The following is a 12,586-nucleotide window of genomic DNA, read 5'->3' as shown; positions in this document are numbered from 1 at the left end:
AGTATAACTCTATGCACACAGTCACTTGTTTGAGTCATTTCTGACTTATGGTGATCCTAAGGTGAGCCTATCACAGGGGTTTCTTAGCAAGTTTCTTCAGAGGTGATTTGCCATTTCCATCCTCTGAGGCTGACAGAGTGTGACTTGCCCATGGCTGAGCTGGAATTCTAACCCTGTTATTCAGAGTTGTACTCCAACACAAACCATTACACCACACTGGCTCTACAACTCTTGATGTCTCTTGTAAATTTCAACAATTACTTCCATTTCTTACCTTCCAAAGCATCCACGGCATTTGCCCTCTCTTTCCATGTAGTTCCAGAGTCCAACAGATTTGCCATTCAAGACTGCTTCCCCCATGCATCCCTTAAAATGTGTCACTTTAACTGCTGGTGACTTCTATTACAGAACACACACATTCCAAGAATAAAATAAATGTTAGGTACCTTGACATACATCCAGATAAACACTTACAACACAGGTGGGCAAAGGAGCACTTGTAGCCTTCCAAGACTGTTTTTCAACCCTCAGCCCATCCAGACTCCTAAGAGTGACCTTTTTGTGGTCCATCAAAACATTAGGTGCCTCTAAAAGTGCAAATTCAACTTTTAAGAATATAGCAGGGTCCCTCTACACTATTTACCATTAAAAAATCTGTCTTTCAAAACCAGAAGTGAACTTCTGCCCACTTCTGTCTTTGTTTTTTCTTTTGGAAGGGGTCTCTTATCCTAAGAATAACTCATAATAAATAATTAAGAATATTATTGAGGAATTGTTTTAATTTCTGTACATGTGGTACACATTAAGGAAAAATAAATATAATTGGTCCTCTGTATCCAGGGATTCTGCATCCAGGGATTTAACCATCCGCAGCTGAAACATATTTTTTTAAAAAAGCAAAAAAGCAAACAGATTTTGCCATTTTATATATGGGACACCATTTTAATACCCCACTGTATCTAACGGGACTTGAGCATCTATGAGGGTCCCAGAACCAAATCCCAGCAGATACCAAGGGGATGCTGTAAGCAAAGTAAGGATGGATTGGTGTAACTTGGATCCTGTGTGATATGGGGCTGTAGAACTGTGGTCCAAAACACACTGCAAAAATTATCCCTGGATGAATGCTAGGAAATTCTGGGAACTGTAGTTCTGTGAAACATTGAGCCTTCTCTGTCAGAGCGCTCTGGTGCCACAATAAACTTCAGTTACCAGGATTCCCTAGCACTGAGCCAGGGCAGTTAAAGTGGACTGAAGCTGAATTGTTTCTGCAGGGTGTTTTGGACCTGTGTGGGATCCCTACTATAGTAACAGAATGTAGGATATATTGATATAAGTGAAATATCTTGGCCCCGATGTGAAGAATTTCAATCCCACTGCTAAGATAGCTAAGTCTATTTATTAACAATTCAGGACCTTTACAGACTGGACTGAAAGGATGGCCTGGGGCCAGAGTCAGGGCACATCATCCTGATGACGCATGCCTGATTCCGCCCCTGCAGGATGCCCTGATGCTGCATGCCACTCCAGATGGTGTGTGGCGTCTGGGCAGGCCTCCAGTGCTGCGCCACTGCAGCTATGGCACCCTTTTGAGGGTGCAAAAAGGAGCCACTTTTTGTGGCTCCTTTTTGCACCCTCAGAAGGCCAGACTGGGGCCACAACATGAGGTTGCCAAAGCCCTGATCCGGCACAAAAAGGGGTGGCTACAGGATGCCCCTTTGGGGCCCCCTGTAGAGCCCCTCAGACAGTGTTAAACATCCTTTTTTCCACCTCTAAATGCTTGACAATGCTGGCTCATTCATTCAAAATAAAAATCTACCTGGAATTCAATACTGTCAAATACTACAATATCGCTACTAATTTCTTACCTTGATTTGCCCCCCAAGACCACCAATAAACATTAGGGATGAATGGTCTATATCCAGTACAGTAGCTGTTCCTGGAGAGGTGGCTGCTCTCATAAAAGGCTTCTGGAGAGAGTTTGTTTCCTCTACAGTTAAGGTGCCAGTCTTTCCAAACCTAATTATGACAAACAACAGAGTGGAAATATTTATGTATGCTTGACTACCAAACTGTGTTGAATATTGAGAGATAAAGAAAGAGCTGCAAAATATTCTGAATCTAAGGTTGGCTATTATATATACATGTAGTTGATAGCAGCTCTCTTGATCTATATGACTTAGAAGACCTATATTTTGCAGTTCATCCTATAAAGCAATAATTATGTACTGGTGACAAAATATATGTTGCCCCCCTAAAATCACACATGTCGCATGCTGATTATGTCTTACCTTGTAGCATGTATTTTGTGCCATTTATTGTTATTTATAGGAAAGTCAGGATATTCCAGTCTTGTAGATCCAGAACCCATGTCCCACAAGAAAGCCACTTTACCACGTCGCATCTCCACTGCCATGAAATCAATCTAACAAGAAAATTGCAATGTCACTAATGCACTACCAACAAAACTAAGACTGTTAAAAGTGGAACTATCAGCCTTTACTAGTACTGATTAACTCTAGAAAGGACCCAGGATCCTTTCACACTGCACAATCATGGCACTATGATTCCATTCTAGCTGCCATGACAATATCCTATGGAATGCTGAGTTCTGTAGATTGGGAAGGCACTAAACAGCCAATCACAGTATTCCATAGGATAGAGTCATGGCAGTTAAAGTGGAATCACAGCACTATAATTGGTCAATCACCATAAGTAGTTCCACACAACATACTACCATATAGAAGATTTACATGGCTATTTTATTATCAAGTAGCTGTGACTTCTCTGTATATTTATGCAGGCTGAAATAATAAATAATACAAAGTGGGCATTATTAACTCATATTAATGCAAGTCAGATAGGTATTAACACCTATACATATATGCAAAGTGAAGTAATGCTAAGTGACAGAGGTTCCTTCACAGTTTAAGAAGAATTAAAAGAATTTATAGGAACATTAAAAGTCCTATCTGAAACTGGAGAATTCAAGAAAAATAAAACTAACAGTGCACTTGCAAAATATGCAGACAATACAAAATTATTGAGGCTTAATTATCTAAAGGATTATTTAACTGAAGATACAGCTGGCTCTCCCAAGCAATAAAAGCAATATAGTTAAAGACCAAATTATTCTTGCATAAATGAAAGCTAAAAGAAATAATGCCAATTAATTGTAAGTATCAGTATGGTATTACTGGCAAAAGGATCATCTTCTCATTTCCCTGCAGTTGAAAGATGGAAATACAAAGAACAATCCAAGCTCAGCAGCAGAATTTGCTGGATTCCAAGCAAAATGAAATATCCAGTCCCTTTTTTTAAATGTATAATTGTCACTGAGCTTCATGCCTGGGATTAAACACACAGATGACCTATAGCGTGGGAACTCTCTGCAATATTTAAGGCAGTGGATAGTGAGCTGTGTAGCGAATTCCCTTGCCCACTATTCATTTCAATGGAAGAAACCAGTCTGTCTAAATGTTTTCTATCATCATCAAAACGTTTCTCACCATTGAAAGGAATGGTCATCCAATGCATAAGGCATCTGTATCTAGATGAAGTTACCTGTATCAGTCAGCTGTTTCCTCCCTTTTGATCTAGTTTTGCTTCACTTGAAAAATCTGACTTCATCTGATTGACAAAATCCCACAGCATCCCTGCCTATTTTTTGTTTAATCCCAACATTACCAGATATTTAGTTCTACAAACCCTTTGTGATGTATGCTTCTGTGTAGCCCTCATGTAGAAGCTGCACTGATTTATCCAACCATTTTTATGTTCCAGAAAGTTCTCAGGAGATCTTTAATCGGACGATCTCTGCTTTAATTGTGTATTCCTGGATGGCAGGGAGTTGAATTTGATGGCCTTTGAAGGTCCCTTCAAATTCGTTATTCTTTGGCATGGCAATCAATATGGCAAGAACAGCACACAATATTGCTGTGGATAGGAATCTCTGTTTCTCTCATTTGATTAAATATTCAAAAGACAGAGGGGACTAATGGCTGGAACCACCAGACAAAATAGTTCTCTCTTCTTACTCACATTTTATGAGCCACACTTAAAAACATGGATCAGAACTGTAACTTCACATATAAATATAGATGAACAGGGTATGACTATTGTGATCAACTCCTTAAACACTCATTAACCATGGAAATCAGGTATAGGAGATGAGATGGTGGACTCCAGATATTGATGGACTACAATTCCCATCAGTCCTAGTGCAACCAAGGTAGAAGGATGGTGAGTTTCCAGTCCTACATCTGGAAAGCCCAGAAAAATGAGTAAAACCCCATTAAGCAACAACTGATCTGTTTTACTATATTTTTCTATACATATATATAACATTAGGTATCTGAAAGAGTTCAGTGTCCATAAAAATGAAGAGTTTATTCAGTACTACAAAACGTTTAAAGAAACCATTCTTACTTTGCCACTGCTACCCAAGTAGAATAGAAGGTTATCAGGTTCAGTTGTTTTAACATTCAGTGTTAATGTATTGTAATTAGTAGATAATATCTGGGGTTGATAAGCACGAATACAATCTCTTTCGGCAGACACTGCAACTTTAATCTGAAAAGAAAAAAAATGTAAAGGTAAGGTTTTTATTTAAACTCTAGCTGTCTTTAGAATAGGTATTTGTCTGTTAATTAATAAACATAACATTCCTAAAAGACACATGAGCTAATAAAATGTTGAAATGCCTCTGTTTACATCTTTAAACTTCACTGCTTATATAGTTCTATCAGTATGAATAGTGCTTTACAAGTTCTTGGTTCCTGCAGCTTACGGTTAAGATTCAGCATGGAAGAACAACAAGAGAAGGGGAGAGAAGGGAGGCAGGGATAAATAGGGAAAGAATAGATCCCCACCCTTCCCCATTATACAGTCCGCCCTTGCTTTACACAGGGGATCCGTAAAGCAAATACCGCACATGCTCAAGCCCCATTTAACTGAATGGGGCTTGTGCATGCGGCGGTGCAGCGGCGCCATGGGCACGTGCCCCATCAGTCACAATGGCATGCGCCACCCCTTACACCCCGCACGCTCCCACACAGCTTTCACCATATGCTGAAAACCGCATATGATGTGGGCGTACTGTATGCTCTTCAGTTTCTTTACAGGTTCAATAGCAAGAGGGTGTAAGAGCTATAGGTTTGAGCCCAGTCAGATGAAAAGTGTAGACCTTGAAGAGAAATCAGAAAGAAAGAAAAGAAACAGAATCATCTTAGCTATTTAATTGATTTTCATAGGGCTGCATAATGTGATACAGGTCTTTCAGATCTTTACAGTAGTCAGCTAGTGTTGATAGTGCTGATGTGTGAAAGCAATAAATCTGTTTACCAAAAGTCAGTTTCCCAAGGTTCAAAATTTTCTCTGGGAAGATTCATTTTGTTATATGTGCAGTAGTGAGAAGTCTTGTATTAATATATGTAGTGTGCCATGAAGGCGTTATCTTTGTTCATATCTCTGCTAATGGGTTGGAATTTGTGAATATAATTCAATTCAGCAGTTTCTCTTTCTAATCTTCTTTTCTAATTACTTGTTCAAGTACTCCAACCTGTAAATTTCTTATTATGTATCCATGAAGATTGACATATTTTGCAACTAGTTTGGTGGTTATTGCCATTTGTTTCTAATATCAGATTTGTGTCCATTAATCCACTTGCACCGATACACAAGAGTTGATACTGTATCTTGCATACTTCAAGTGATAAATCAATTTTGGTCCCAGGATGTAACACAAGAAAATGTGGAAATGTCAAAGGGGGTGATGGTGGTGATGGTGAATACGTCTGAAAGTCACCATACAATTTAAATTGAAAAAAAAAAAAAAAACCAAAAAACCATGATCTCTTTGTTTTTACCGATTTTCTCCTCCTTCGGCAATTAAAACTGGCAATTCAGATTAGGACCACAGGAAAGGGGAAATACTTCTTACCCCTATTGTACATCCTAATTCCAAACATATATTCCTATATCCTGACTATATATTCCAATCCAAAACAAAAGTGTCTCAGGAGGCAAAAGAAAATCTCTGGATTGTGGTCTAATTCTAACATATATTTTCTTTTATTTAAGGAATGTATTGGAGTTGTGTAGTCTCTTTTTCACTTCCCATCCCTATGTATACAAACAAGTACAAGCTGCTTACAGAGGCTGCCTGTTTGCGGGCCTGGCTGATGAGCTCTTTTATTTCAGAGATGTTTCTGCTCAGGTTCTCTTCCAGCACTTTCAGAGGTTTTAGTCTACCAAATAAGAGACCAGCCTGAATTTCAACTTCATTCACTTTTTTTTCAGCTGACGCTGCTGCCAAACAAACGAAAAGTTCTGGTGAATTTCTAGTATTCAAATTGGCATTCATATAAATAAAGACAAGACGCATTGCGGTTTAAAAATTTACCCCTTCCTGCATGCAATGACATTTCTAGAGAGCAATGAAGCAGTAAACTCACCAGCTTTTGATGAGTCGATTATAAGTTCATTGGTTTTTTGCAACGTCTCATTAACTTCAGACAATGCAGATGAAGTGTTCAGTAACTTTTCACTAAAATATCCAGTATGGCTTAAACCATTAACAGCTGTTACATTAGCAGACACAGCCAGAAATTTTACAGCAAGAATATTTTCACTGGTATCTGAAACAGATTATCAAATTATTGGACTACTTATCCCATATCTAATTGGAGTGGAAGACCCAGATCTGAGTCTCAGCTACTGATGCCATGGCCAAACAGTACATGATGTGTGGAAATTGAACAAAATCTCTCCCACAGGTTTCTTTGCTTATTTATTTACTTGATTTATATCCCACTCTTTGCCTCAAAATGGAATGCAAGGAATAGTAAACAAAAAATAAAGTTAAAATATAGAACAAGACAAAATACCAAAATGGAATTAAAGACACAATTTAATACAATTTTAAGAAATACTGCATCAGGCTGGTTATAATCACCCTCCTCAGCAACATATAAGTTTCCACAAGCCTCCCTAAATAAGAAAGAAAGCTTTCCCTGTGCCAAAAAAGCAACAGGAAAGACAGCAGATCATGCCTTAATACAGATCTGCCTTAATGCAGAATCCCAAATCCTAGTAGCAGCCCTATAAAAGTTCTCACTCCCCCAAAGTGTGCAAAACCAGTCAGACCCATATGGGAGAATACAGACCTTCAGACATCTTGGACTCAAGTTATAGTTTTACATTAAAAAGTATTGCAGGCAGGATAATACTTTTCCTTCAGCCATTTTCCCAATTTAAATTTAATCACTCACCCCAATATGTTGCTGTTTCCTGCTGCATGTAACATAAAGCATAAAATAAAGTTTCCAATTTCCATTCCATTCCATTCTAAGAGTACTGACTATGGAGTTATTAGACATTAATTCAATTACCTACTGCATTAACATTTAAATGAAGGTTGCCTTTACATTCAAGGAATGTAATAGTTACATTTCAGTGCACCTTTAACATCCTGAGTGGCAAAATGGTTGCTTTTAATCTTAAGAGTTGGTTCATTAAACAGTAGCAACTTAATTTGGCCATGAAAAGAAGACTCAGCATCTTAAACCAGAAGTGCTTTTTAGACTGAGACTACAGCTGAAAAGCTTGCGAAATAGGCAAGTATTCTCTGAAGATGCCAGACACAGATGCTGGCGAAACGTCCGGAAGAAACTCTTCTAGAACATGGCCACATAGCCCAAAAAACCCACAAAAAACTAAGTATATATTAAACTATTTCTTTTTTCCTGCTTTACATTTTGCCTTAGACTCTATTACATTTTTCTAGCAAACAGCTACATAAATTACCTTGCTTTTTAAAAACAAATTTAGCATGGAAAAGTAGATCACCAAGTTCTAAAGCGTAATCATATTATTTAATCATTATATATGGTATTATAAGGACAAAGGAGGCCAGTTCACCTGCATCCCTTTAAAATGCTAAAGAGATGGTGTGAGTGGGGTGAGGCTAATTTTGAGGAGAAAGGAGAGGTCCTAGGCTTTTTTAAAAATACATTTTAAAATTATTATTTTAAATTAAAATTTTAAATTATTTATACTTTTTAATTTTTCTTTAAAACATCACATATTACCAATTTCCCACTTTAACCACATGAAACTATATGCATGTAAATACATTTATGTAGTGCACATGATATTGTAATTTAAAGGTATAATTTTAATTTTGCTAGTTGTTTATGTCATCACTATTACCATAATGTTCAGTGATATATGGGAATTACAATTTATGAATAACATTAGTACAGAAAAATTACTACAGATTCTGTGGTATAGAAAGATATAAATTGGGGGGAGGGGGGAGGCGATGCCATGAGTTACCAGACCAGATGATGCCAACCCTAGCAATGCCACTGGTAATATATAGCCAAAAAAAGTGATACAGTGCTTAGGCCTTTTTGTCCTTATATATTCATTTTCAACAGTTTTCAGCACTTACAAAGCATAAAAAAGAAATGCTGTATTTTCCAATTAGAAAGAATGAATGGTACTCATGTTAAATATGCTTGCCTTATGTAACAAAGCGACATATGCCAAGATAGATTCACTTACCATTTGGCAATGCATTCAGCTGCAGCATTGAATCATTGAATTGTTTAGCAATTTTATTAGCTTGCTCTTTAAACTTTCCCACCCTTATGTTCATGTCATATAAACCAGACACAAGCCCTGTAAAGAAAATAATATTTGTAATCCTGATAAAGAGATGATTTGAGTATTGGACAACAACTCTGGAGATCCCCAGTCAGTCATGGAAATCCACCAGGTGACTTAGGTAAGTCACACTCTTTCATCCTCAGAGGAAGACAAGAACTAATCTCCTCTGAACAAATCTTGCCAAGAAAACCTCATGATAAGTTCACCTTAGGACTGCCATTAAGTCAGAAATGACTTGGAGGTTAACAAGAGAACAAAATCCCAATAAATCAACCTATTTATCAACATAAAATAATAATAATAACAATAAATCAACATATTTAGAATAGATCTAGAGATCATAAATTCAATGCTTATTTGCAAGGCTGGATCACATTTTTAAAAAAGCTAATTCATTTTTTAAAATAAATTGTATGTCTTACCAAAAAAAGGCAAAAAAATAACAAATACAAACAAAAAAAGCTAATTCAGACCTCAAACAAATACTTTCCTCAAATGGCCTAAATGGCCAATCACATCCCCCAAACCAGAAGTAGGCTAATATGACTCTATTTGGGGGGTTTCTGAAGATGCTTACCTTCATACTTCTTGTGCAAGCTTTTGGCTTCAGTTAATAACTTGGAGCTAGGCTGAAGAACATTTTTCTCAGTAGAATTAAAGGATTCTTTTGACTTCAAACAATCAAACAAGAAGAAAACATTGTTATATTTATCCCCTCAAAACAATAAAAAACAAACAAACCTATTTTTGCCCTTATTTTGCGGCGAGGGACCATTACTAGTTAGGATACCAGAAGTGTTTATGTGAGTCCTTTCTTATGGATACATAACATGCTGGTTCAGGCCTATGATTAGTTGTACAAACAGTAATTTTAATGGAATGGGACATAATAACCTTGGAGAGGAGAACACACATACACCCTGGCATCTCAACCAAATAATGATGAAAATGTATAGAAATAGAGGATATATATATATATATATATATATATATATATATATATGAGAGAATGATTATATATAGGCATCCAAACTAAATTCAGTGCTTGTATATTTTCACAATAACTCAGCTGAGAAGCAGCTGATATGCATCTATACTATACTGTAGCATTATAAGTATGGAAGTTACAGAATGCAATCCTACATGTATTATCTCTAACACAAATCACACTGTAATATTCCAGTGCCTATTACTTTAGATACATGTATTTAACTGGGCTTACTCATAAGTAGAAGTACACAGGATTGAGGAGAAACGTTACTAAAATTTTTATGTCATTTCACAATCCATCAGGTATTACAATCAATCAGTGGAAACAATCTAAAGTCTTTATTTCGATCCGAAGGGAGAAGAGGGAAATATAAATAAAATTGTATTATTATTGTTATTATTATTTATTTATTTGAATTTGTATGCTATAAATTTCATCCTATCTCTATTAATTCCTGAGAAACATTGGGCCTGTACAGACAGTCCAAAATAAAGCTGCTTCGTGTCACTTTGGAGGTATGCTGTTTAAATGACGCATGCATTCTAAAAGGCCGGAAGCTGCACCAAAGCCTCGCTCCAGTCCTTAGGACTGGAGCATGGCTTTGGCTCGGCTTCTGGACTCTTGGGATGCATGCATCATTTAAACAGCATACCTCCAAAGTGACACGAAGCAGCTTTATTTTGGACTGTCTGTATGGGGCCTTTATGCACATATTGAACTTGGGCCCTTTCACACTATAAAGTTATAGCACTATGAATCCACTTTAACTATCACGACAACATCCTATGGAATCCTGGGATCTGAAGTTCAGAGAGATATGTAGAATTATCTATCAGAGAGCTCTAATGCCTCATCAAACTACAGGATTCCATAGGTTGTATCCATGGCAGTTAAAGTGGAATCATAGTGCTATAATTATGTGGTGTGAAAGGATGCCTGGTGGTTGTTGCCATGAAATAGCATCACTGTGTTGCAGTGGGTCCTTGGTGTCTGCTTGCTTTTAGTTCCAGGATCCCCTGTGAACACCAAAAGCCATGGACAGTGAAGTCCCATTAAAAACAATGGTGTAATAAAATGGTATCCTTTATATAAAATGGCAAAGTCCAAGTTTGCTTTTTGGAATTTATATTTTTTGTAATATTTTCAAGCCATGGATGGTTCAATCCATGGAAAAAGAATTGATAGATATATTCCAAAGACAGCATACTTTCTATACAGAGACAAAATGTGGTGGTTACAGTCTAACCAAGGAAGATGTTCTAGAATGTAAAAGATGGAATGGGTTGCAAAATAAAAAAAAGTTTTGAGTCCTTCTCAAGGTAGCACTTAGTGCTTAAGTTCTCAAGGTAGCACTTACCACAGGTACTGATTCAGTTACAGTCCTATAAGCATCACCTGCCAGGCTCTCAGCATTTTCAATTAGACTTTTAATGGTGGAATAAGCATGGACTGCATTTGTTGCATTCAGAGACACATTTCTAACATCCAAGAGACCACTGCAGGAGGGAAGGCAGGAAATCACATAACCATTTCACATAAAATGTAAATCAATTAGAACATTACATGGTGTGAAAGTACAGATACAGCATTTTGGAAATCCCTTTGAATCTTTAAATTTCTAAATCACACAGTAACGCTTGAATACCAAATATTCCCTTTAATCCCTGAGGCAGTCACTAATTGAAATTCCCTTTACACTTTAGCCTTTATTTGCCTTAGTTATTTTCTTTACACTCCGCAAAAGGAGTGAAGTCGTTTACATTCCACTTCTAGTATCTTTGCCTTCCATTCTCTTACTATGGCAATTAGTGCTACTATATCTTAAATGAATGAAACTGCTAAATTCAGAAGGACTTTGACATTAGTAGTCCAGCCTGAATGATTTTACAGGCTATGTGTGGCTGCGGAATGGAAAATGCTCATTGCTATGGAATCCTGAAATTTGTAGTTTGTTGTGACAAACAGATCTTTGACAGAGAAGGCTAAATCTATTGCAAAATTACCAACTGAAGAATTCCATAGCAATGAGATATGGCAGCTAAAGCAGTGTGAAACTACATTATTTTTGCAGTACAGATGCAGGCTAGGTCACACTCAACCAAAATATTGCTGCAATCAGATAACCCTTAATAATGCTATAGGTATGTATGCTTAAGATTGAAATTCCCTTTACTCCTTAGCCCTAGGTATGCATAGTTAAAAGGAAATTCCCTTCACACTTTAGCCTTTTTAAGATTTTAAGATAGATTTTAATATTTATATTTTTATTTTAATATGAATTTTTATTGACACAAATTGAGAATACAGAAAAGCATTTTTTAAAATACGTGTTTTTAAGATCTATATTTTTAAACAGCTACTACAAACTTTAGATAGTTTGTATACCCATCTATTACTCCTTATGTTCTTAATAGTCTGAAATACCAAAAACGACTAATATTTGTTTTAAATTCCCATAGTTAATATTATATCTATTATTCCTTATTTTCTTATTATTGGAGGTTCCATTCTGTACTCCGACACCAACCAAGCCAAAATCCACTACAAGTAACTCACAGGTATGGGCAGCCTATGCATATTGGGCAATGATCATTAGAGAGCAGACCTCTTTTCAAGAGGTGACACTCCTGCCTCACCCTCAGGCTCTTAGCTTACTTTCAAGCTACTGCCAATGGAGCTCTTTCTATCCATGTGGTACAGATCCTCCTTATCCTTGCCTTCTTCAATAATTTCTGCTCTGGCCCCACCACTGGCTCCTCACTGCCTTCTTCAATTCTTCTCAATCCCATATTCTTTTACTTTTTGGTGCCTTCTGCTGTCTTGCCATCTCAGTACATCACAGCTTGAACTACATCTTTACCCTTCCCTCTGTGGCTTTGAACACCACCTTTTATGCAGCCTACATCTTTCCCCCCCACAGGC

The 12,586-nt window shown here is 37.0% G+C and overlaps 1 protein-coding gene across 1 annotated transcript in view; it reads right to left on the bottom strand.

Moving 5' to 3' along the window:
• Window positions 1-12,586, bottom strand: part of LAMA1 (laminin subunit alpha 1) — a 109,882-nt gene that overhangs the window by 22,622 nt on the left and 74,674 nt on the right. Inside the window, exons 41-49 of the mRNA XM_089518357.1 lie at window positions 11,022-11,160; window positions 9,251-9,344; window positions 8,569-8,685; window positions 6,456-6,638; window positions 6,155-6,309; window positions 4,429-4,572; window positions 2,292-2,425; window positions 1,869-2,019; window positions 275-399 (exon numbers count right to left, since the gene is read on the bottom strand). Coding sequence (XP_089374483.1) covers window positions 275-399; window positions 1,869-2,019; window positions 2,292-2,425; window positions 4,429-4,572; window positions 6,155-6,309; window positions 6,456-6,638; window positions 8,569-8,685; window positions 9,251-9,344; window positions 11,022-11,160 — 1,242 coding nt within the window. The remainder of the gene's footprint in view (window positions 1-274; window positions 400-1,868; window positions 2,020-2,291; window positions 2,426-4,428; window positions 4,573-6,154; window positions 6,310-6,455; window positions 6,639-8,568; window positions 8,686-9,250; window positions 9,345-11,021; window positions 11,161-12,586) is intronic.

Source organism: Sceloporus occidentalis, unplaced genomic scaffold (genome assembly GCF_023333645.1).
Source record: "Sceloporus occidentalis isolate IW3139 unplaced genomic scaffold, rSceOcc1.0.p SCAF_3, whole genome shotgun sequence".
NCBI lineage: Eukaryota > Metazoa > Chordata > Lepidosauria > Squamata > Phrynosomatidae > Sceloporus > Sceloporus occidentalis.
This window is presented reverse-complemented; position numbering and strand designations above follow the sequence as displayed.